This window comes from Cyprinus carpio, chromosome A5 (genome assembly GCF_018340385.1).
Source record: "Cyprinus carpio isolate SPL01 chromosome A5, ASM1834038v1, whole genome shotgun sequence".
In the NCBI taxonomy this organism is placed as follows: domain Eukaryota; kingdom Metazoa; phylum Chordata; class Actinopteri; order Cypriniformes; family Cyprinidae; genus Cyprinus; species Cyprinus carpio.
This window is the reverse complement of record NC_056576.1, coordinates 24,040,342-24,062,114: the sequence shown is the minus strand read 5'-3', so window position 1 is coordinate 24,062,114 and position 21,773 is coordinate 24,040,342. Positions and strand designations below refer to the sequence as shown.

The 21,773-nt window shown below is 38.5% G+C and overlaps 2 protein-coding genes across 5 annotated transcripts; one reads left to right on the top strand and one right to left on the bottom strand.

Moving 5' to 3' along the window:
* Window positions 1–640: 640 nt before the first annotated feature.
* Window positions 641–3,634, bottom strand: sub1b (SUB1 regulator of transcription b). 2 transcript variants are annotated; one of them, XM_042756605.1, is made up of 5 exons: window positions 3,481–3,634; window positions 2,131–2,200; window positions 1,802–1,921; window positions 1,143–1,251; window positions 641–998 (listed from the first exon to the last, which is right to left on the bottom strand). In XM_042756605.1, the coding sequence occupies exons 2-5, from the start codon at window positions 2,197–2,199 to the stop codon at window positions 919–921; spliced, it is 378 nt and encodes a 125-aa protein (XP_042612539.1). In that variant the 5' UTR covers window position 2,200; window positions 3,481–3,634; the 3' UTR covers window positions 641–918. The 2 variants fall into 2 exon arrangements, with proteins under 2 accessions (XP_042612539.1, XP_042612540.1); XM_042756606.1 differs by having other exon boundaries at window positions 2,131–2,203; window positions 3,481–3,632.
* A 2,566-nt stretch (window positions 3,635–6,200) lies between these two features.
* On the top strand, window positions 6,201–21,658 carry LOC109080707 (zinc finger RNA-binding protein). 3 transcript variants are annotated; one of them, XM_042756604.1, is made up of 20 exons: window positions 6,201–6,351; window positions 6,579–6,663; window positions 8,431–8,713; window positions 9,386–9,530; window positions 9,861–10,082; window positions 10,398–10,636; window positions 10,781–10,981; window positions 11,267–11,570; window positions 11,697–11,890; window positions 11,983–12,102; window positions 12,212–12,357; window positions 12,437–12,602; window positions 13,454–13,665; window positions 13,748–13,898; window positions 14,284–14,425; window positions 16,975–17,073; window positions 17,932–18,026; window positions 19,395–19,506; window positions 19,762–19,859; window positions 20,020–21,658. In XM_042756604.1, the coding sequence occupies exons 1-20, from the start codon at window positions 6,315–6,317 to the stop codon at window positions 20,200–20,202; spliced, it is 3,234 nt and encodes a 1,077-aa protein (XP_042612538.1). In that variant the 5' UTR covers window positions 6,201–6,314; the 3' UTR covers window positions 20,203–21,658. The 3 variants fall into 3 exon arrangements, 2 of the variants coding, with proteins under 2 accessions (XP_042612538.1, XP_042612537.1); XM_042756603.1 differs by having other exon boundaries at window positions 9,858–10,082; XR_006160076.1 differs by lacking the exons at window positions 16,975–17,073; window positions 19,762–19,859; window positions 20,020–21,658 and having other exon boundaries at window positions 9,858–10,082; window positions 14,284–14,426; window positions 19,395–19,410.
* The last annotated feature ends 115 nt before the right edge of the window (window positions 21,659–21,773 follow it).

Genomic DNA, 21,773 nt, shown 5'->3' with positions numbered 1-21,773 from the left:
CCATTATTGCACTAAATGTTTAATTTATAAATGCTGTTCAGTCAACCAATTCTGAAATATAGTTGACAGTTAATTTAAGAACCTGTATAATAGTAAATATAATATATATAATATAAAAGTAAATCAATTTTATAAATGTTTATTCACAGTATGAACCTCTGCTTGTACTGTGGTTACCTCTTACAGAAACTACTCCAATAATGCTTGATTTGCACGCAACATCATAAACCATATTATCTGAAAGATGTGCTGGCAATACAGTGGCTACCATGATTTAAGAGTGATTTAATTTAAACAGCAAATGCAATTGATGCAAGATGGCTCTTCTGGACAGTCAAGTGAAAGGGCTGTTTTTATTCTGGAGTCTGGTCTATGTTTGAGTGAGTGTACAGACCATTATAATTCCTGCTCCCACGCGAAGGCAAGCCAATTACACACGAGCACTCAGGACTGGACACAAGCAGCATCATAAAGTGCCAAACGCCTTCATTTTAGGCCATCCATTACTGCTTTGTTTATTGTCTGGATCACAACAACTGAGTTTAAAAATATGTACTTTATGTTAAAGGGAACAAAAAAAAAATAATAATAATCAAAACTTAATATTTGTATACTCAATCAAAAAGACAGACTAAAAGACTCCAAACAAAAAAGGCCTTTATTATGTAGGCAGAGTATGAGAACAATGCAGCTATTGTACTAATAAAATAATCACACAGTCAGGACTTACTATTCATACACAACAATCAACAGCAGACATTTGGAAATTAACAATAACATAACTAAAGAAGTTTCTTCAAATTTAACAGCATACATATACGTACAAGTTGAAACAGGAAAGATTTTGTTAAAGTCCCCATGTACCAAAGAATGGAACTCGAAAAAGAACCAGACAGCCATTCACTGCACAAAGAGCTCTTACAATCTCCTAACTGCATCATCGATGTCCGACATTTGTTCCTTCAGCTGATTCCACTGCTCAGGATTCAATGAAATGCCTGAGGGTAATTCAATACAATTGATGGATCAAAACAACTACGGCACAACAATCAAAAGACACACAGGAACATAACACCTAAACAAAAAAAATATATCCACTAAAAAAAAAAAAAAAAAAAAAAAATAAACAAAAAAAAAATTACCTTTCATTCCAGGCTTCATCTCACCAGCTTGGTCCATCCAGTACTCTCGAATGTCAATCAAAACCTTGCCTTTAAAATCTCTGACGCTGACGTATCTCAGCTTTCCAATCTATCACAGATCAGAACATGAATGAGCTACCAGGGACAGTAAATAACAGCTCTACGATCAATCATACTACACTTAAATACAGTCAAAAAACACTCAAAAAAAAAAAAAAAGACACTTAAACAGCAGATATTGCTAGTTATAATGCAAAATAAGGTCAGAATCTTGCATATTCTTTATGCAATCTTTATGTGTATTCTGTAGTTCTATAGAAAATAAAGATTTTATAGGGTTTTTCCCTTAAATAAACCAGTAACAAGAACCCGATAAGAGACATGTTACAGATAAATGCAAGCAAACTACATATTCCATAGGGAAAAATAAAGTTGCATTACAGATCAATAATAATAATAATAATAATATAAACTGATTTTAATGCACTATTGCTCTTAGTAGAAGCTAATCTACAAGAAAGATTATTTAATGTTAAATCAATATTACATGTCCATGCATTTATTTATTTATTTAGTAAGCAGTTCTGTATGGAATCATTTACAGTCATTTGGTCATTAATAAACCCTGATAGGGCGGTACATGATAAAAAAAACTCAACCTGGAACATGTTATCCTCATTGTTTCTGTCACTCTTAGCAGAGCCGCTCGGTTTGGAGGTCTCTCCACTTTTCTGTTTTTTAGCAGGCTTCTCAGGAGCACTTGCCTTCTTTCTTTTGGCCTTTGGTAGAAATAAGGAGACAACAACAAACACATGACCTTTTAGGCCTGCACCATGTTTTAGGATTAAATAAGTACTTAAAAAAAAAAAAAATCACTAAATATAGTAGCCACTGCTAATTTCAAGTCAAGCAGCATAAACTTAGTTTTCCAATTGCAAAGGCTATATTAATTTTGCTGCATTCATGTATAAATCAATATTATTCTTACCTTTTTTTCTGTATCACTGTCTGAATCACTACCAGAGGTGGAAGACAGCACTTCTTTAGACTTAGGCATCCTGCTGAACACAAACAAGTCCAATTTAATGGGAAACATGATTCAACACTGTCCCCCTGAGGCCACTTATGGAACTATTATATATTTTTTTTACTATATGGAACTATTAATATATATTTTTAGTATTGATCACACATTTTCCAGGTATGCCCAGTTTAGCTCAGCTTTATCAAATATATAACAGGGGGTCCCTGCTCAAGCTCTATTTACCAAGGGGCCTTTGATGCGAAAACCTGAGCAATATACTAACTGCTAAACTGATACAGAATTTAATGAAACTGTCTTCTAGTTTTTGAAACAATGTATGTATTAAATACATAAAGACTACAAAGATGTAGATTCTATAATAATAGAAGAATCATTTAAATAACAAATACGATATTCTCTACATTAGCACCATGTGTCCTCAATGCACCGGAGTCACACAATGTTGTTTCTAGGCGTAAAACACACTTAAACGATTCCTCAGAACAAACGAATAATTGTAATGACTCTAAATTATTTAAAAGGTTATCAATAGTAATAGTTTACTCTAACAAATGACAACCAAACAAATATGAACCATATTGTTATAAAAACATATAGTAAAAACATATAAGGACAAGACGCAGTGGGGGGTTATTTTAAGATTTTATTAATTTCCGAGACTTTCTCTGGCCTAGAATCCAATCGTGAGATTCCCAGAATTTATTATAAGCACGGAAACACTAGTTTATTTAGTTATTTATCGGATGGATATCCAAAAGTACTAAATGAAATCTTGTTAAAACCCTTGTGCACATATTTCCTAGCCCTAACATGCTAAATACATTTTTCAATGTTTTTTATTTTATTTTTTAATCTAGCCTATATGAATGTTACATTGATTGTTAAAAGCTTCCATCGCTTCCGCCGATCGAAAGCCGTCATCTTGGTCAAAAAGATCCATTAAGCCGGAGACAGAATTGAGGCTTTCCCGATCAATAATGACCTCGCTTCAACGATTTGCTTCTATATACGGGAATGGACGACATTAAGCCGCTTAATTGGTTTGTTAACCCAAAACTAACACGTGTAACGTTAACTGTTACATCAACAGCGGCGTGTATACCGGGGCTGATCAGGGGCCTCGGCATCCCAAAACTAAGGTGAAAAGATAGGCCCTGAATAATAACAGCGTTCATATTACAAGCAGTTTTGTATGACTTGTCTTTATATGATTCGTCATGGATGTGCACAACAAGTGCGTGTCTAAAACAGACAGTTTACTCTTAGCTTTAGTACGAATTGAACAGGACTTACGTTGAAGGTTGTGCAGTGGGCTATAACAGGCAGTCACGCTCAGCGGCGGGAAGTCGAGGACTCGAGGACCAACCACATGACTAATAACGTGTCGGAGGGCATTGTGGGAAATGTAGTTGTCTCTTCTTCAATGACAGCACTGCGTAGATCGTAAACCACCACAGGAACAGCACACCTGTTGATTGACGTAATGACGGTAATGAAACGCATATAACATATATATTATTTCTGATATAGGCTAATTATAAAAGACTTGTTGGATGATGGTGGAAAATTCCTCTGCGGACTTTTGCCCTCCGTAGTTTTCGTGCAGGGTTTTAATCAACTCTATTCTTAAAGAATCGGTTGAGTAAAAGATTCAATTCACACACCTTTAGCAATACAACGAAAAATCTATGTAACCTGAAAACAAATAAGTGAACACATATATTTAGTTTACTAGTCACTCAACATTTTCACTGGCCACAATTTAGTTTAATTTATTTTTTTAATTGATTTTATAACCACAAAAAAATATTATCGTAATACTATGTGACACTGTCACGCAAGTAAAAATATAATATATAAAAATATAAATCCTATAGTGTGTGTATAAATAAAACATATAAATAAACAAACAAAAATGTCGAAATATTATTACAAAAACTTACAATAATCAAAAACCAAAAAAAAAAAAAATAATGTGTGTGTGTGTGTATATACAGGTCCTTATGTGTGTGTGTGTGTATATACAGGTCCTTCTCAAAAAATTAGCATATTGTGAAAAAGTTCATTATTTTCCATAATGTAATGATAAAAATTTAACTTTCATATATTTTAGATTCATTGCACACCAAATGAAATATTTCAGGTCTTTTATTGTTTTAATACTGATGATTTTGGCATACAGCTCATGAAAACCAAAATTCCTATTTCAAAAAATTAGCATATCATGAAAAGGTTCTCTAAACGAGCTATTAACCTAATCATCTGAATCAACTAATTAACTCTAAAAACCTGCAAAAGATTCCTGAGGCTTTTTAAAAACTCCCAGCCTGGTTCTTACTCAAAACCGCAATCATGGGTAAGACTGCCGACCTGACTGCTGTCCCCAGAAGGCCATCATTGACACCCTCAAGCGAGAGGGTAAGACACAGAAAGAAATTTCTGAACGAATAGGCTGTTCCCAGAGTGCTGTATCAAGGCACCTCAGTGGGAAGTCTGTGGGAAGGAAAAAGTGTGGCAAAAAACGCTGCACAACGAGAAAAGAGGTGACCGGACCCTGAGGAAGATTGTGGAGAAGGACCGATTCCAGACCTTGGGGGACCTGCGGAAGCAGTGGACTGAGTCTGGAGTAGAAACATCCAGAGCCACCGTGCACAGGCGTGCGCTTTTGAACCAGAAACATCAGCAGAAGCGCCTGACCTGGGCTACAGAGAAGCAGCACTGGACTGTTGTTCAGTGGTCCAAAGTACTTTTTTTTTTCGATGAAAGCAAATTTTGCATGTCATTCGGAAATCAAGGTGCCAGAGTCTGGAGGAAGACTGGGGAGAAGGAAATGCCAAAATGCCTGAAGTCCAGTGTCAAGTACCCACAGTCAGTGATGGTCTGGGGTGCCATGTCAGCTGCTGGTGTTGGTCCACTGTGTTTTATCAAGGGCAGGGTCAATGCAGCTAGCTATCAGGAGATTTTGGAGCACTTCATGCTTCCATCTGCTGAAAAGCTTTATGGAGATGAAGATTTCCTTTTTTTCAGCACGACCTGGCACCTGCTCACAGTGCCAAAACCACTGGTAAAATGGTTCACTGACCATGGTATTACTGTGCTCAATTGGCCTGTGTTGACATGTATAAATGGTATGCTCTCATTTGTATTTGTATTTTTGTTTTTTGTTTTTATTTGGGACAGGCAATCCAGTCACACTGTGAAATGTCATGTGACCTAATCAGTGACTGAATGAATGCACGTGTTTTTTCTGTTTTAATAAAAATGCACCAGTCAGAGCGACTGTGCGGTTGGTAAAGACGTATCTTCTCGTCTGTTATTTAGCGTCTCTGTCAACAGCCTGCCAACCCTCTCCTGACCTGAACCCCATAGAGAATCTGTGGGATATTGTGAAGAGAAAGTTGAGAGACGCAAGACCCAACACTCTGGATGAGCTTAAGGCCGCTATCGAAGCATCCTGGGCCTCCATAACACCTCAGCAGTGCCACAGGCTGATTGCCTCCATGCCACGCCGCATTGAAGCAGTCATTTCTGCAAAAGGATTGAGTGCATAACTGAACATAATTATTTGAAGGTTGACTTTTTTTTGTATTAAAAACACTTTTCTTTTATTGGTCGGATGAAATATGCTAATTTTTTGAGATAGGAATTTTGGGTTTTTCATGAGCTTTATGCCAAAATCATCAGTATTAAAACAATAAAAGACCTGAAATATTTCAGTTGGTGTGCAATGAATCTAAAATATATGAAAGTTTAAATTTTTATCATTACATTATGGAAAATAATGAACTTTTTCACAATATGCTAATTTTTTTTTAGAAGGACCTGTATGTATATATATATATATATATATATATATATTGTACTCAACGACCTTGAAATGGTATTAAGGAGAACATTGGCAGTCCTATATCACTTCCGAATCAAAATTATACACAAAACTAACTTAATTGTGTGTTTTTGGATTAAAAGTTGTACTCAACGACCTTGAAATGGTATTAAGGAGAACTACACTTCCCATCTCTCCTAACGTTCTAACGCGCATGTGCGGTAAGCGCTGGATCCTGGCACGACTTCTCATATAAAAAGGCAGGGTAACGAGTCAGAGTTCGTAAGAGAATAGGAAACCAATGATTCCCATATGTCCAGTAGTCTCCTTCACCTATGGTGAGTAAAATTAGGGGTTTAAAAGCACACTGAGACAGCAGGCGCGATTTAATCGAGAGAGGATGTGATTGAGACCGTGTTATGGGTGTGCGGGGATCGTTTGGGCTTATTTCGTCGTGGCCTCTCCTGCGTGGTTTCTTCCTCTGCATGATACGGCTCTTCATCATGGTTGCCATTGCACACAGTCGCTTACCCTTCGTGAATCTGTCTGTATTTTCTCTCTTCAGTGCCCAGCCGGCTAGGTGAAGATGTCAAAATGGCCACCGGCAACTACTTCGGCTTTACCCATGGAGCTGCGGCGGCCCAGTACAGGTAAGGGCCGAGGTGTTTCATGGGAACTGCGCTGATGGGGCTCTTACAGTAATGGTGGGATTTGGCCCCTCTGCCTTTGTTGCGGGGTCCTGGTGGGGGGTAGGGAAGGGAGGCTATTGGCTAAGCTTTAACGGCTGGAGTGGAAATGAGGCATTATTACATGCGATGTTAAATAACTTACTTCTGTTTATACATCGAGTAACGCGTTGTGTTTATGTATCTGTGGCTTTTATTCTCTTTATAGGGAGAGATATTGACACGTTTTTATTAGTATGTTTTGGGAGGGCAACTTACGAAAAGAAATGAAATCATAGATCATAAATTCATCAAATAAGAGGTTATTATACCGCTATTTGAATCAATTTCTACTTCTATAAACATCCGGCGTGCTGACCACGTTTAAACCGTTTAATGTGATCATAGTTGAAAATAAATAGCTGCTTTAATATCTAAGTTTTGTTGTGTAACTAAAGGCCTAGGTTTAATAAATATTGTTTGCGTTAATATCAAGACCTTCTTCCTAAACAAACCGAAAATAAATCTCTTTTTATACATAAATAATAATTAAACAAAAAAAACACCTTTCTTTTTTAATATTTTAAGACATTAAGACTGTTGTGAAGTCATTGTGGTATAGACGTGTCTGTCTGGATAAACTGTGAGTGTAGTGCAGTGCAGCTAAAGTAAAGCGAGCAGACTGCAGCTGCCCTCTCTCTCTCTCTCTAGTTCTGCACCAGAGCGGCTCTGCGCATGACCGTCCTGCTAACGATCTCCTCTACAAGCGTTTTAAGACTGAATCCGAATCTACATGGTCGCCCAACACTGTTTAAAAAGTCATTTTGACACTTTCGTTCGTTTTAAATCACAGATTTTAATTTTAGCGGAATAATTGACTGTGTGTGTGGGAAAGGGCGATGTCTTTCTTCACGGACGCCTTCAAGGACTCCTTGAATGTCACTACTGCTAGGCTTTTTAAAGGGTTTATTTGGTCTAGGTTGACGTTCTTCAGTTATTAAGTTGCTTTTAAAGTAATCCTAATGTCTATGTTTGGGTCATGTATTGAAAGACCATACCTCTGTTTGTCAAAATAGCCGTGATTTGAAGTTTCTTCTAAGCTGGATCATATTTCTGGGCAGTTTTCCATCAGTTTAGTGTGTTGCTCTTCCTGACAGGTTGTCCGCATTGCATAGAGCTTGTTGGCTTGATAGTTTGGAAGTGTTTACATGGGTGGATGGCAGTATTAGACTGAAGTTGTTGATTAATTCATCTCAGCTAGACAGATGTTGGCCCAATTTCTGACAGTGACCTTTTAGATAGATGTGAGAGAGATGCCTTTGGTGTGGTTTGTGTTGGTTGGTTGAAGCTCAAGATAGTTGTGATGCTTTCAAACCAATGGACGATGACTTTTTGTCTGCCTCTTATCAAGAAAATGCTGTACTAAATAATTTAATCCGTAACTGATTAGATTTTCTTCCTCTACATGTATCTTCCCTGTCAAGCCAATGGATTTGGTGCATTAAGTCCAGCAATCAGGAAAGACTAATATGATTTTATCTCCAAGATAATCTGTTATGGCGAGAGTTAGATTTTAACAAGATTTAACAAGTTTTAGATTAGAATCTGTATGTTATTTAGCTATTTTTGCTAACCTAGGCTATTTGCCTTTGTGTGGGTCCTGTGTTTGTTTGTTTTGTTTTTTTTTTTTTTTGTTCAATGAGCAAGGGTAGCTGTGATTGTCATCTAAGCCTCTCGTCCTCTCTTCTGCAGTCAGCAGCCGGCTGCTGGGGTAGCGTACACCCACCCCACTACAGTGGCCAGCTATACTGTGCATCAAGCACCTGTGGCGGCACACACGGTGGCGGCAGCTTACGCCCCTACAGCCGCCACGGTTGCTGTTGCTAGGCCTGCACCAGTTGCCGTAGCAGCAGCGGCTACTGCTGGCGCTTATGGAGGATACCAGCCAGCCCACGCTGCCACGGATTACGGGTATGCACAGAGACAGCCGGAGGTGCCCCCACCACCACCTCCTGTTACCTCACAGAACTACCAGGTAAAAGAAATGGCGCCAACATGCCATTTACATTGCCTTGAGTCATTCTCATACACTACTGTTCAAATGCTTGGGGCTCAGCAAGATATTTTAATTTTTTTATTATTATTTTAGACATTTTACATGTTTTACATTAGTCAGCATTGAGCAAGGATGCATTAAACTGATCAAAATTGACCCTAATAACATGTAAAATGTTACAAAAGATTTAGTTTCTGGAAAAACTGTTCATTTGTACTGTCTATTCATCAAAGAATCCTGAAAAAATAAAAAATACAGTTTCCACACAAATATTAATTAGCACAACTGTTTTCAACATTGATGATGATGATGATGATAATAATAATAATAAATGTTTCTTGCACAAAATCAGCATATTAGAATGATTTCTGAAGGATCATGTGATACTGAAGACTGGAGTAATGATGTTGAAAATTCAGCTTTGCATAAAGTACATTTTAAAATGTTAATGTCTTTTTGATAACACAAAAGCAGCCTTAGTAAGCATTAAAGGCTTTTTTTTTTTTTTCAAAAACATTATGAAAATCTTACTGACCTCAAAATTTTGTATATAGGTGTATCTTTCTTTCTATGCTTTTGCATTATCCATTTTAAGAGTCAGATCCATGTCCAGTGTTCAAGAAAAGACACAAGCCCTGTTTACTGTTGCAGGACTCCTATTCCTATGTGCGGTCCACAGCTCCGGCTGTAGCGTATGACAGTAAACAATACTACCAGCAGCCTGTGGTTACACCTGCTGTGGCCGCTGCAGCAGCCCAGCCTCAACCCACGGTGGCCGAATCCTACTATCAGACAGGTATGCTTGACACCTTTAAATCTGAAGAAATATTCTGCAATAAATGATCGATGTATGTACATTTCCATAAAATTATCTAGTATTGCTTTTTATTACCAAGTATGAAAGGCCTCGGTTAACATTTGATTTAATTTTTTGGTGAAATATAATGAAGTATAAAATTTAAAATAAAATAAAATTAGATTAACCCCTCCCCCACTTTTCCCTATTCCAGTATTTTGAAGAAATGCAATTTGAGGGCACAGAATTAAATTAGTAATCCTCTTCAGGTTACCCTTTAAATGATCTGTAATGTTCAATACAACTTTTTTTTACTCCTTCATTTAGCAGCTAAAACTGGATACAGCCAAGGCGCCACTCCATACACCCAGACCCAACAAACGCGTCAAGTTACAGCCATAAAGCCAGCCACCCCCAGACCTGCCACCTCAACCTTCTCCATTTACCCAGTGTCCTCCGCTGTACAGCCGGTCGGAGCTGCGGCGGGCGCCTCTGTAGTCCCGTCATACTCTCAGAGTCCCACCTACAGCACCAATGCAGTCACATACTCTGGTAAGAACAACATTTGCAGATGTTCTCAGTTGAATTCTCAAAACGCTGATGTGATATGGTGAAATGCACACTGAGCCCCGGAGACACTAAGCTTTCGTTTAAAGGTAGTTGAGTAGTGTGCTTGAGCAGAATTGGACTGAAGGCAAGTGAAATGTTTTTTCTAGTAATAATACTGAACCAAACCATTGAGCTTGACATTGCTGGTGTCATGCTCTACCAACTGAGCTACAGGAACTAGGCTTAAAGATTTACAGTGCAGTCCTGTCAATCTCCATCTGTACTGTGGCTAATGATTGCTCATCTCTGTATATTCAGGAACGTCATACTCTGGCTATGAAGCTGCAGTGTATTCGGCTGCCTCCTCCTACTATCAGCAGCAGCAACAGCAGCAGAAACAGGCGGCCGTTGCCGCAGCAGCCACTGCAGCATGGACTGGCAGCACTTTTACCAAGAAAATTCCCTTGCAGAACAAAACACTTAAACCTAAACAGCCCCCTAAACCACCACAGATACACTACTGTGATGTCTGCAAGATCAGCTGTGCTGGACCCCAGGTATTTTACTTTAATGTATTTATTGCTGTTTGTGTTATCATGTGTAATGATGGCCCATACGCTAGTGTTTACCTGATATTCATAACAAATGGTCAGGTGAACTCGCATGACTTGTTGCACATATCTTATCACCTTTTATTTCAGACCTATAAGGAGCATCTGGAGGGTCAAAAGCACAAAAAGAAGGAAGCCGCACTGAAACTGTCACAGAGCAGCAGTAGCAGCAGCGGAGGCGGGAGCTCCACCCGCAGCACACAGAATCAGCTTCGCTGTGAGCTCTGTGATGTCTCCTGTACTGGAGCCGATGCCTACGCGGCACACATCAGAGGAGCCAAACACCAGAAGGTACATGACTCACTCTCTGATCTCGGCACATAATAATCTGCTTTCAGCCTGTTTTTGGCAGCACTATTTTTGAATGCGTATGATTCTGGCTCTTCGTTGTAGAGAAGGGCCTCTTAAGGGCTATCTGTTACAATATGCAGCAGAAAGTTGTTTGAAGGGGTATGGATGACACAACTTTCCATTACATAATCGAGTATGCTTGCAACAAGTCAGAATGTGATGTTCATAGCTGTGGGTAGGATATAGATTAAATGCACCTAGCATCTAATTGTTATTTTTCTATAGGTTGTGAAATTGCATACCAAACTTGGAAAGCCGATACCGTCCACAGAGCCCAGTGTTGTTTCCCAGTCCTCCACCTCCAGTACAGCTGCTCCCAATAAATCTGCCAGCTCCAACATCAGCAGCTCCACAAGCACATCGTCCAACCTCTCTGCTTCCTCTGTTTCTGCCTCTTACTTAAAATCTGGCAGCATGGTCAACAGCATGGCAGCTTCAGCTTTACAGGGCAAGAGCCCAGTGCCCAACAGTGTCTCGGTCAACAGCACCTCTGTCAAGAAGGTCAACACACCCAAGATCAACTTTGTTGGTATGTCTTGCTGAATCAGTGTTTTGTTCTTGGACGGGTCCTGTAGAACATTTTTAGATTTTCCCTTTTTTAAAAATAGTTTGTTTAACACCGTACAATATTTGCTTTGATGCATGAACAAAACAGGTGGAAACAAGTTGCAGACCACTGCTGTTAAAAATGAAGAATCCAAGATGGAGGCTGCTAAAGCAGCACAGTCCACTATGTCTGCACCACCAGCGGACCAAAAGAATGAATTGCCTGACCCTCTGTCACCTCAGTCAGCACTTGCAGCCCTGCAGAGTGATGTCCAGCCCGTCGGACATGACTATGTTGAAGAGGTAAGAAGACTTTATACAGTAAGAAAAAAAAAAAGTGCATATAGTCGTTATCAAGCTGTGTAGCTAAGTGCAATCAATAAAATGTGTTTCAGGTACGGAATGATGAAGGAAAGGTTATCCGATTCCACTGCAAACTGTGTGAATGCAGTTTCAATGACCCGAATGCCAAAGAAATGCATTTGAAAGGAAGGAGACATCGACTGCAGTATAAGGTTAGTAGCTGATTGTTGTTTGCAGTGGTTCTTGTATGATAAATGCAGAAGAATCAAAATCGTTGTGCTATTATGTCAGTGTTGCTGATTGTATTTTCTGCCATTGTAGAAAAAGGTGAACCCAGATCTCCAGGTTGAAGTGAAACCTAGCATCCGAGCCAGGAAGATCCAAGAGGAAAAGATGAGGAAGCAGATGCAAAAGGAAGAGTATTGGAGAAGACGTGAAGAAGAGGAGCGCTGGAGGATGGAGATGAGGTGTGATGCTTTTCTCTACCAATATATCATTATCTACACATGAGCATTTTGAGGTCCTATATGTTGTGATTGTTCTCAGGCGCTATGAAGAGGACATGTATTGGCGACGTATGGAGGAAGATCAGCACCACTGGGATGAAAGGCGCAGAATGCCTGATGGCGGTTATCCACAGGGTCCACCTGGACCTCCTGGTCTGCTTGGAGTGAGGCCTGGGATGCCCATTCCTCAACCACAAGGACCAGTGGTGAGTCCTGAGAACTGCTACTATGAAAACACTGCTGAATTTGCCAAAATATGTGATTTTGTGTTTGAGGTACACTTCCATTTTAAAAAGTTTGAAACCAGTAAGATATTTATTGAAAAATAAGGGTGCTTTACACTGATCGAAAAAAAAAAAAAAAAAAGTGAGACTTGTTTAAAAAAGAAATTCACTTTCTATTCCTCAAAGAAATGTAGAAAAAACTATCACAATTTGGTTTCTAAAATAATATTTAACAGCACGGCAGTTTTTAACATGATGATGATGATAATAAGAATTTGAGCACAAAATCAGCATATTGTGACAATGAATACTGGAATAATGGCTGCTGAAAATTACAGGAATTAGAATTAATGGCTGCTTTGCCATTACTAGATTTTTTTTTTTTTTTTTTAAATAGTTCTTTCTTTTTGTAATATTTCACAACATTACCCTTTTTACTAAATTTTTGATCAAATAAAAGCAGTCTTGGTGAGCATCAGAGACTTGGATGACTAGTTAGTAAATAAGATATGGTATGTTTTTGGAAAGAATTGACTATGAAGGTCTACACAGATTTTATTTTAAGTTATAAGTAAATAAGAGAAATTGTTAAATGAAATTTGATTGTATTGCACAACAGTATGGTTGGTTGCTTTGCAAAAAAAATGACAATTACATATTTACAAAAAATGGGAGTTTAATGGAATATCAGGTTTTCGAGTGCTCTTGAATGGATATCGGATAAAATCTATATCACGACTTTATTAGAAATTGTTTTGAGAATGGTCAGTTCTTCATATCAACTCCTGAATTGTTTATCACAACTGGTACATAACATCTAGTTTTTGTTGCAGCCTCCACGTCGCCCTGATTCCTCAGATGATCGTTATGTGATGACCAAACATGCAGCTATTTACCCTTCTGAGGATGAGCTCCAGGCCATCCAGAAGATTGTATCAATCACTGAGCGAGCACTTAAGCTTGTCTCTGACATAATCACAGACCAAGATGCAAGTGCGAAGGGCAAAGAAGAGGACAAAGAAAAGAAAGAGCCTCCCAAAGACAGGTGGGAGAAGAGTGCACTAATGTTTCTCAAAGCAGAGAGAAAGTAAAGGGCAAAGCAATACATGATCCCTTGTGCATTGCAGAGTGCTGAAAGGAGTGATGCGGGTAGGCGTTCTCGCCAAAGGGCTGCTTCTGCGAGGAGACAAAAATGTCAACCTAGTCCTCCTCTGTTCTGAGAAGCCAACCAAGAATCTGCTTACACGCATTGTGGAACATCTCCCCAAACAGCTTACGGTACTGGCTCAATGCAGTGAAAACTGCAATAATATTAGATCACCACACAGATTTTCCTTTTAAATTTTATTTACTCTATAAATAATACTTTTCAGCAGTGATGTCCAATCCTTCTCTGGAGGAAAGCTGTCCTGCAGAGTTTAGATCCAACTCTAAATAAACCCCCCCCATGAACTAGCTAGTCAATGTCTTCAGGATGATTGTAAACTTCCAGACAGGTGTTTTGGGGCTAAACTCTCCAAGACATTAGCCCTCCGGGAACAGGACTTGATGCCACTGCTTTACTGGGTGTAGAATAACTGCACTGTTTCCTATTGTGAGTCAGGGTTTGCTGGATCTTAAGTAGCCGGTTGTAACTTTTTCTGCTAACCCATGTGTTTCTCAGATTGTAGCTCCGGAGAAATATGAGGTAAAAGGCTCCGTCCAAGAGGCTGCCATTATCCTTACCTCCTCTGCTGAGCCCAAGATGCAGGTGACCATCACCCTCACCTCGCCTGTCATCCGAGAGGAAAACACCCGGGATGGAGGTTGGAAAAGACATCGCTCACATTAACCGACTACCTATCTGATTAATATTTCATGCTGATTTTGACAACCTAAAGAGCCCATCTGTTGGCACTGTGGAGATGGTGCTAGAAGTTAATGATATCAGATTTGTTTTTACCTTTTTGACTTGAGAGCATTTATTTTGAGAAAATATGAAAGTGGAACAAATTAAACCTGGTATGTGCTTGAGCTTGGCCTTACGTGAGAATTGACCTACACCGTTTTCCTTTTGAAAGTTACGCCACTGAGGTAAAGTGCCTCTTTCTATCTTTATTTACACAAATTATTTCGTATGAAGTCTGTAATGTTCACACTGTAAAAGGTTTAAAGCCAGTTCAGGTGGCTTCAAGTTGCTTTAGAGCCGAGTTCAACACTACCAGGTTTTATCCAACCATCTCCGATGGCAGCAGTGGTGCTCCGGGTCTTCTCTTTGTAACACTTCTCCAGTGCTCTTGAAGCTCTCCCCAAAACAAGCATGATAAGTGTTTGCATTGTGTAAGTCTAGTTAGTCCTGGGTAAGATTCATTTTTGTTTCCTGTTTTCAAGGGGATTGTGTCCTATGCAGAAACCAATAATTTTATTCTTTCCCAGGGGGTCATAGAGTTTGGTCAGGGGTATTATATATTATTCTGTGCAAAAAAAACCAAACAAACTTAAACTTGATTCCTTATGAGAAATGGTTGAGTTGGGTCTGACACCTTAGCAGTAGTTGGAATGCCTACCAAGTCCCCACAGGAAACAAATGTTATATTTGTCTGGTGGTGAGAAGGTTCACCATTCTGTGGTCCCCTGCTCCAAAATGAAAGTGCTCCCCTGAGAGAAGCAGTCGAATAGAGATTGACAGATGGTGAAATTTGGCATTCAAACATTAACAGTTACTTTTAATTTCTTCAGTTATAACAATACATTAAGCAACAAAAAAGCCACATTTCCCCAAATAATAGAGTAATCGTATCCATAACCTGTTAGTCTTTTTATATCTTTACAACGAAGAGTTTTAGTTTGTAAGAAGCCGCTGAAATGGTGGAATCTTAAATGCAGGCTTTGCGGCCATGCCACCATTCCTGTTTGGCTCCTTAGGGGAGTATCAGTCAGCTTTTGGGAGGAAGGCTTTGATAGAGGAATCTTTGGTTGGACCTGGGGTTTACAGCCTTCAGTATACATTGAGATATGGGGGTTCTCCAAACCCGATCATGACAGGTATGCATGCAGTGATGTCCTAATCCTCTTGCTGGGAGCTTCATATTTTCTTGCCAGCACGCATTGCTGCCTTCATGTATCCAAAGCTTTTCAAGTCCAGCCCAAAGCCTCCTAGCTTTTTCAGCAAATTGTCTCCCATCTGAGGCTACGTCTACCAGCTCCGGAAGGATTTTTGACCAAGGTCCCCCTCTTGAATACCTTCAAACACTTTGCCACACCTACCATTGCCATGCAACTGTAGTGGGTCACTACAAATACTCATTCTACTGTAAACATTGCACGTCTCCCTTGATATCCCTGTTTTACATCATCATGATTTATACATCTGGTACCATTTGCAGCGGATCAGTACATTGACTGAAATCCACGAAACACAAATCACCTAAGCAAAAGAAAAGAATTTTATCCAAAGTATTTATTCCATTTATGATCTCAAACTTTACTTATGTAGACACTGGAATCCACGATTTGTTTTTGCCCTAAGCAAAAGAAAAGAATTTTATCCTCAAATGCTAAGAAGTCCAGGAATTGTACACTTTGAAAATATATTAAAATTAGATTTGTGTCATAACATTCCACATATCCAACATGGCAAATACTAGAAAATTTGATTTTATTAGTTTTGAAAAATACAAATCATTAATTTATTCTAAAAGTTTTTTTTCTACTGCAAGACAACAAGATCATCCGTAATTGGCAAAATGGCACCGTTTAAAACTGTGTTTGAATACCTGTGTGATATGATGGATATTTGATAGTATGACTTCTACTAAGCTAGTCTGCTGGCTTTTAGTACTGGAAAATCATGTATAGTCATATTCCAAGCAATTTCAAATGGTGGATTGCAGAGCATTAATGTGACAGGCTGTAACTGATATAGTCTTTATCAAGACACATGAGTAATTATAAGAAGTGTCATGCTCACTATATGCAGAGTACCAAAAAAAAAAAAAATCACAAGTGCATTTCCAACTTCAATTATGAGATCCTACATCACCGCCACCATGCCAAATTTTATCTGTTTTTTTTTTTTTTTTTGTCTTGTATCCCAAACAAAGTCCTTTATTTTTAACTCAGGACTCATTCGTCCCTATCCTATTTCTCTCAGCACCACATCACAGACTAAATAGAAGTGCACCAAATGGCAAGTGTAGCTGTTAAGATCTGAAAGATTCTGCATATGGGGTGAAATGTGAGATGCATATACATTTTGAAAGAGAGCAGTGATCAGGAAAAGACTGGTATGTGTGGCAATGTGTTCTTGGCAGTCTCTCTGACCTGGTCAAACACCCGTTCCTCATCACCATTTGACAATTCGATCCATTTTTAGATGTAACCTCGAGTATGGTGAAAGACCCAGCGGACGTCTTGGACAGGCAAAAATGCCTTGACGCTCTGGCTGCCCTACGCCACGCTAAGTGGTTCCAGGTTCGGAACATCATTTTACTTTCTTCTTGTAGCCTTATGAGATGTATTCCTTTTTATTTATTCATTTAAGTTGTTTAGTCTTTTTGTTTTTAAGTTTTAAACCTCAAAGTTGATGTTTGGGAGGAAAAAGTGATACAAGGATGCAGTGTATATAATTTGGAGATGATGGTACTAATTTTTTTGCATTCTGTTTTTGTATATATAGGAGCTAATCTGATCATAAAAAAATTAAGCATCCTTGCATACATGTGATTTATTCATAAGTTTTAGTTTAAATGCATAGCATGTAAAATGATTCCATAAGGCTGCAGAATACCTTTGCATAAAGTGTCATCAATAAGAGCTTTCATGTTGAGCATTTCTTGTTTTGTTTTTTCTTTTTTTATATATATATTTATTTTGTTGATTTATTATTTTTTTTTTCTTGGGGATAGGGATTGAGAGGAAAGGAATATCTGATTGGTTTACTGTGTTGTTGCCATCTCTGCAAATACACAGGCAAAGTAAAGCAGATTTCCTTGACTGTTTCAGTTCCTATGCAATTACTCTTGCAAACTGATCTTTTGTAAAAATGAAAGTATATGTTTGTGAAGTATCTGAAAACTGAGGTCAGGGTTTACAAGATTACCAGGGAGCCATTCCAAGTGAATCTTGCAAACTTTGAACTCTTGTACTAATGGTGAGGTAAAATACTGCTGGAAATGGCAGCTTAAGAAAGCCAATTGGCCCAACTATTTTTAAACCAGTTGTAAGCTTCCATTGTGAACAGTAGTGTTGCACCTCTTTCTGAACTCCGCCATGTATGACTGTATGTTTTAGCTCTTGTGCATTAACTACTCTTTACTTCACTGCACTGAAGCTAGGGCTAATGGACTCCAGTCATGTGTGATTGTCATTCGAATACTGCGTGACCTTTGTCAGCGAGTACCCACCTGGTCTGCCTTTCCTAGCTGGGTGAGTAAAAAGACCAGTGACGAGCATACTATATAAAAATGCTAAGTTGCTGTCAGATCACATTAGATGGCATTAACACAATGCATAGATCAGCTGTTGACATGAGTAGATTATTACCAAGCCCGATTTGGATGGTAATTATTTCTCATGGGGACACTAACTATTTTCAACATTTACAGGGGATAGTCTGTGTGTGTGTTATGCAGATAATTTTTATTTTTTTTGGTTTGTTTGTCTTTTCCTTTAGAAATAGTAATTGGCCCAGGTCTGCCTGTGTTTTGTGTTCATAATGTTGTAAACTCTAAATGTATCCTTAAATGTGTTCATATAACTGTATGATCTCTAATATATGATCATTTAATAAGCCTGTATCTAATCTTGCAGTAGATCTTGAGAAACAAATGCCTGTATGGTTTTAAAACACAGGAATGTGTTCTTTTTTCAACATTTACAGGGGTTTGTGTGTGTGTGTGTGTGTGTGTGTGTTTTTGGGCTGTCCTAATCTATAATGTCAGTGAGTGGGAGCTGTTAAGAACTAAAAGAAGAACTTCATGTAAAGATTTGAAATGGGTCAATATTATGGCAGCAACAGATATGCAATATAATTTTATATTATATACATAAACCAAGCAGCTTTGTTTACCTTATTTAAATAAGAGGTTGCATTAACTTATTTCTGCTAATCTCTTCCATTTAAATCCATTTTGAGAGAGAAATTGCAAGACGGAAAACCATTTCAACTGTAGTACATCTATTTTTAAATGGTAGATTTAAATCAAATAATAAATAGGGTATTATTTAATATGAATTTATTCTTATTATTCCCAGGGTATGACTTTTTATTTACATCAGTCGACAATCATGCAACTGGCCACGTGAGCAGCGTGTTCCTGGGTTTGTAGGATCACAGAACTCGCTTCTCCACTTTGAATAAATCGCCATCTGAATCTGATTTTTATCACTGAGGTGCCATGTAAAGTGATTTTTACAGATGTTCACATGAGAAACAATTACAGTCTGAATAGGGCTATGGATTGATTTTGTTCCCTTAAAAGGCCCACCAGGCACTTTTCATGTTCCTCTTTCTTGATGACATCCCCGAGTAGTAGTTTTGTAGTGACACAAGTACAGCTCCTTTCTGTTTTACTCAGGATTAGCTTGTTAAGCTTGCTTTTCTATGACATGTCAAATAGCCAATAAAATCTGACAAACAAAAGTATGAGGCCTTTCCTACAGTTGCGTTCCAGATATTTAGTTCGAGATATTATATAGATCCAGATATAAAGAGTTTAAAATGCCATCATCGCAGCAAGTGTTTTGATTTTGTTTGTTTGATACTGTAAATTAAGTTACTGTGTGTACTTTAAGGCTATGGAGCTGCTGGTGGAGAAGGCCATCAGCAGTGCCTCTGGACCAATGAGCCCAGGAGATGCTCTGCGAAGAGTCTTTGAGTGTATTTCTTCAGGCATTCTGCTGTCTGGTAAGATAATGTCTTAATACAATTGCCACAAAATATGCCTTGATTCTGAGGTGTCTCTAGACATACTGGCATAGTGAAAAAAAAAAAAAACTGAATTCCTAAATATGACAGCGATGCTTGATAATGACAGGCAGGTATGTTTAATTGGGGTTGGAACTGAAGTCTGCAGGACGGTAGATCTCCAGGGGCAGGGTTGGAGACCCCTCATCTAGATGCTCAATTTAACACACTTTTGTGCTTTTCGGTGTAATGCAGGTGCTCCAGGATTGATAGACCCCTGTGAGAAGAATCCAACAGATACACTGGCTACCATGGAAGAGCAGCAGAGAGAGGACATTACGTCAAGCGCTCAGGTAATGTACAGTAACTGCTTGAGGAATGTTTGCAGCGATTCCATTTAAAACTATTTCAAAATGTTTTCAATAGTTGCATAATTATGCATGCCATTTTTATGGCCTCATATTAATTGAGAGCAGTAAATGTAAACTGATTACATTTCTCCTTTCTCCACAGTTTGCCTTGAGGCTGCTGGCATTCCGTCAGATTAACAAGGTTCTGGGTATGGACCCCTTGCCCCAGATGAACTCGCGCTTCAACGTACGGAATAACCGCAAGAGGCGTCGCGACAACAGTGACGGGACTGATGGATTCGAAGCTGAAGGGAAGAAGGACAAGAAGGACTACGAGGGGTTCTGAAATGCACCACAGTACAACTAACCCTGCTCTCCCTTCACCCGTTTCAAATCCTGTTCAGTCCAGGAATACAAAATGTTGTTTCTGTTGACCTCTGTGCATGCTGATTACTACTCGTTAATGTTTTTAAGATCTGGTAAAGACCTATTAATGGCCACTTGGGGAAATGCCAGGCTTCATGTCCTTGACACATAGACTGTGGTCCATCTCATTTATTTAGTCTGGTGTCTCGGCAGAAAGATTTGAGATGTGTGCAAACCAAGAGAAGTTAAGCCTAAAGTTCATGCTCTGTTCAGCAGATTGGATGTAATCATTCACCATCTTCAGATCTCTTACGAGCTTCAGACTAGGCATTTGTAGAAGTCTGGGCTGCGTACTTGTGTCAGTATGGAACAGATTCTTTCTTTAAAGTCTATCTTATCCTTCTAGTGCCCCATGTAAAGTAACTTTGACATTGGCTTCCTTGGCTTTGCAAAAAATTGTTTCTGTGTTTTTGAAACTTATTTTGTTTAGAGACATTCCTCTTAAAACCACAAGATCGAAGATAAAATGATTGATTAATGCGACGCGCTAGTCCTATTGTGATGAATGTGACATACTGGATGTGGATTTATACAAGTATGTATTTTCCATTGCTAGTGCATTCTGAAGGCAGGGTTGGCTTTTAACCATTTGTACATTTGTCAATTAATATCCTTGAAACATCTTCAGATTCCTTGTTCTTTCTATATGCTTAATGCAAGTGATGTAAGGCTGCACTTGTCCTAAGTTAGGCTGTAACGTGTGCTCTGACATTCACAGGCCTCTGTGGTGTAGCTGTATCACATTTCTGAAGACACTGACCGTTGAAATCAGACCTGGGCAAAATACCATTAGCATCTATCAATTGTCTCTGTAAGTTTAATAAGGAATCTTGTGTTACCAGTCCATTTCACATCAGTTGTTCACACAAGGAAGTATTCAAGCAGCAAACATTTGTTCTTTAAGGTCAAATAATTTTTTTTTTGGTTGGATTGTTTTTCCTTTAGAAATAGTAATTGGCCCAGGTCTGCCTGTGTTTTGTGTTCATAATGTTGTAAACCTTAAATGTGATCATATAACTGTATGATCTCTAATATATGATCATTTAATAAGCCTGTATCTAATCTTGCAGTAGATCTCGAGAAACAAATGCCTGTATGGTTTTAAAGCCCTGGAATGTGTTCTTTTTTTTTTTTTTTTTTTTTTAATGTTCTGTTTTTATGGATTTTGTTTTACTGATTTATAGATGCATAGTTGCTTGCCCTAATTTTGGTTTCTGATTCGAGTTTGTTTAATATCTGTTGAAGATGGGAGGGACACAAGTAAAATATCGGTGTTGTAACAGCAGATTGATGTAGACTTACCCTTTGATGCTTGTCATTCGATGTCAAGGTACTACTGCATTACAATGCCTATAATAAAGACATTTCCAGAATGATTTGTTTTTCTTTCTTTCTTTCTTTCTTTCTTTCATTCATTTTTTTTAACTGCTTTATATTAAGTATAACTGAAATAAAGGTAGTCATATTCAGTCAGAAGATTTAGTTTAGTTT

Coding starts and splice junctions, on each gene's coding strand:
- sub1b (XM_042756605.1), bottom strand. CDS start 2,199: ATGCCTAAGTCTAAAGAAGTGCTGTCTTCCACCTCTGGTAGTGATTCA. Junction 1,922..2,130: donor ACAGTGATACAGAAAAAAAG/GTAAGAATAATA, acceptor TTTCTACCAAAG/GCCAAAAGAAAGAAGGCAAG. Junction 1,252..1,801: donor ATGAGGATAACATGTTCCAG/GTTGAGTTTTTT, acceptor GATCTGTGATAG/ATTGGAAAGCTGAGATACGT.
- LOC109080707 (XM_042756603.1), top strand. CDS start 6,315: ATGATTCCCATATGTCCAGTAGTCTCCTTCACCTATG. Junction 8,714..9,385: donor TTACCTCACAGAACTACCAG/GTAAAAGAAATG, acceptor TTACTGTTGCAG/GACTCCTATTCCTATGTGCG. Junction 11,571..11,696: donor ACCCAAGATCAACTTTGTTG/GTATGTCTTGCT, acceptor TGAACAAAACAG/GTGGAAACAAGTTGCAGACC.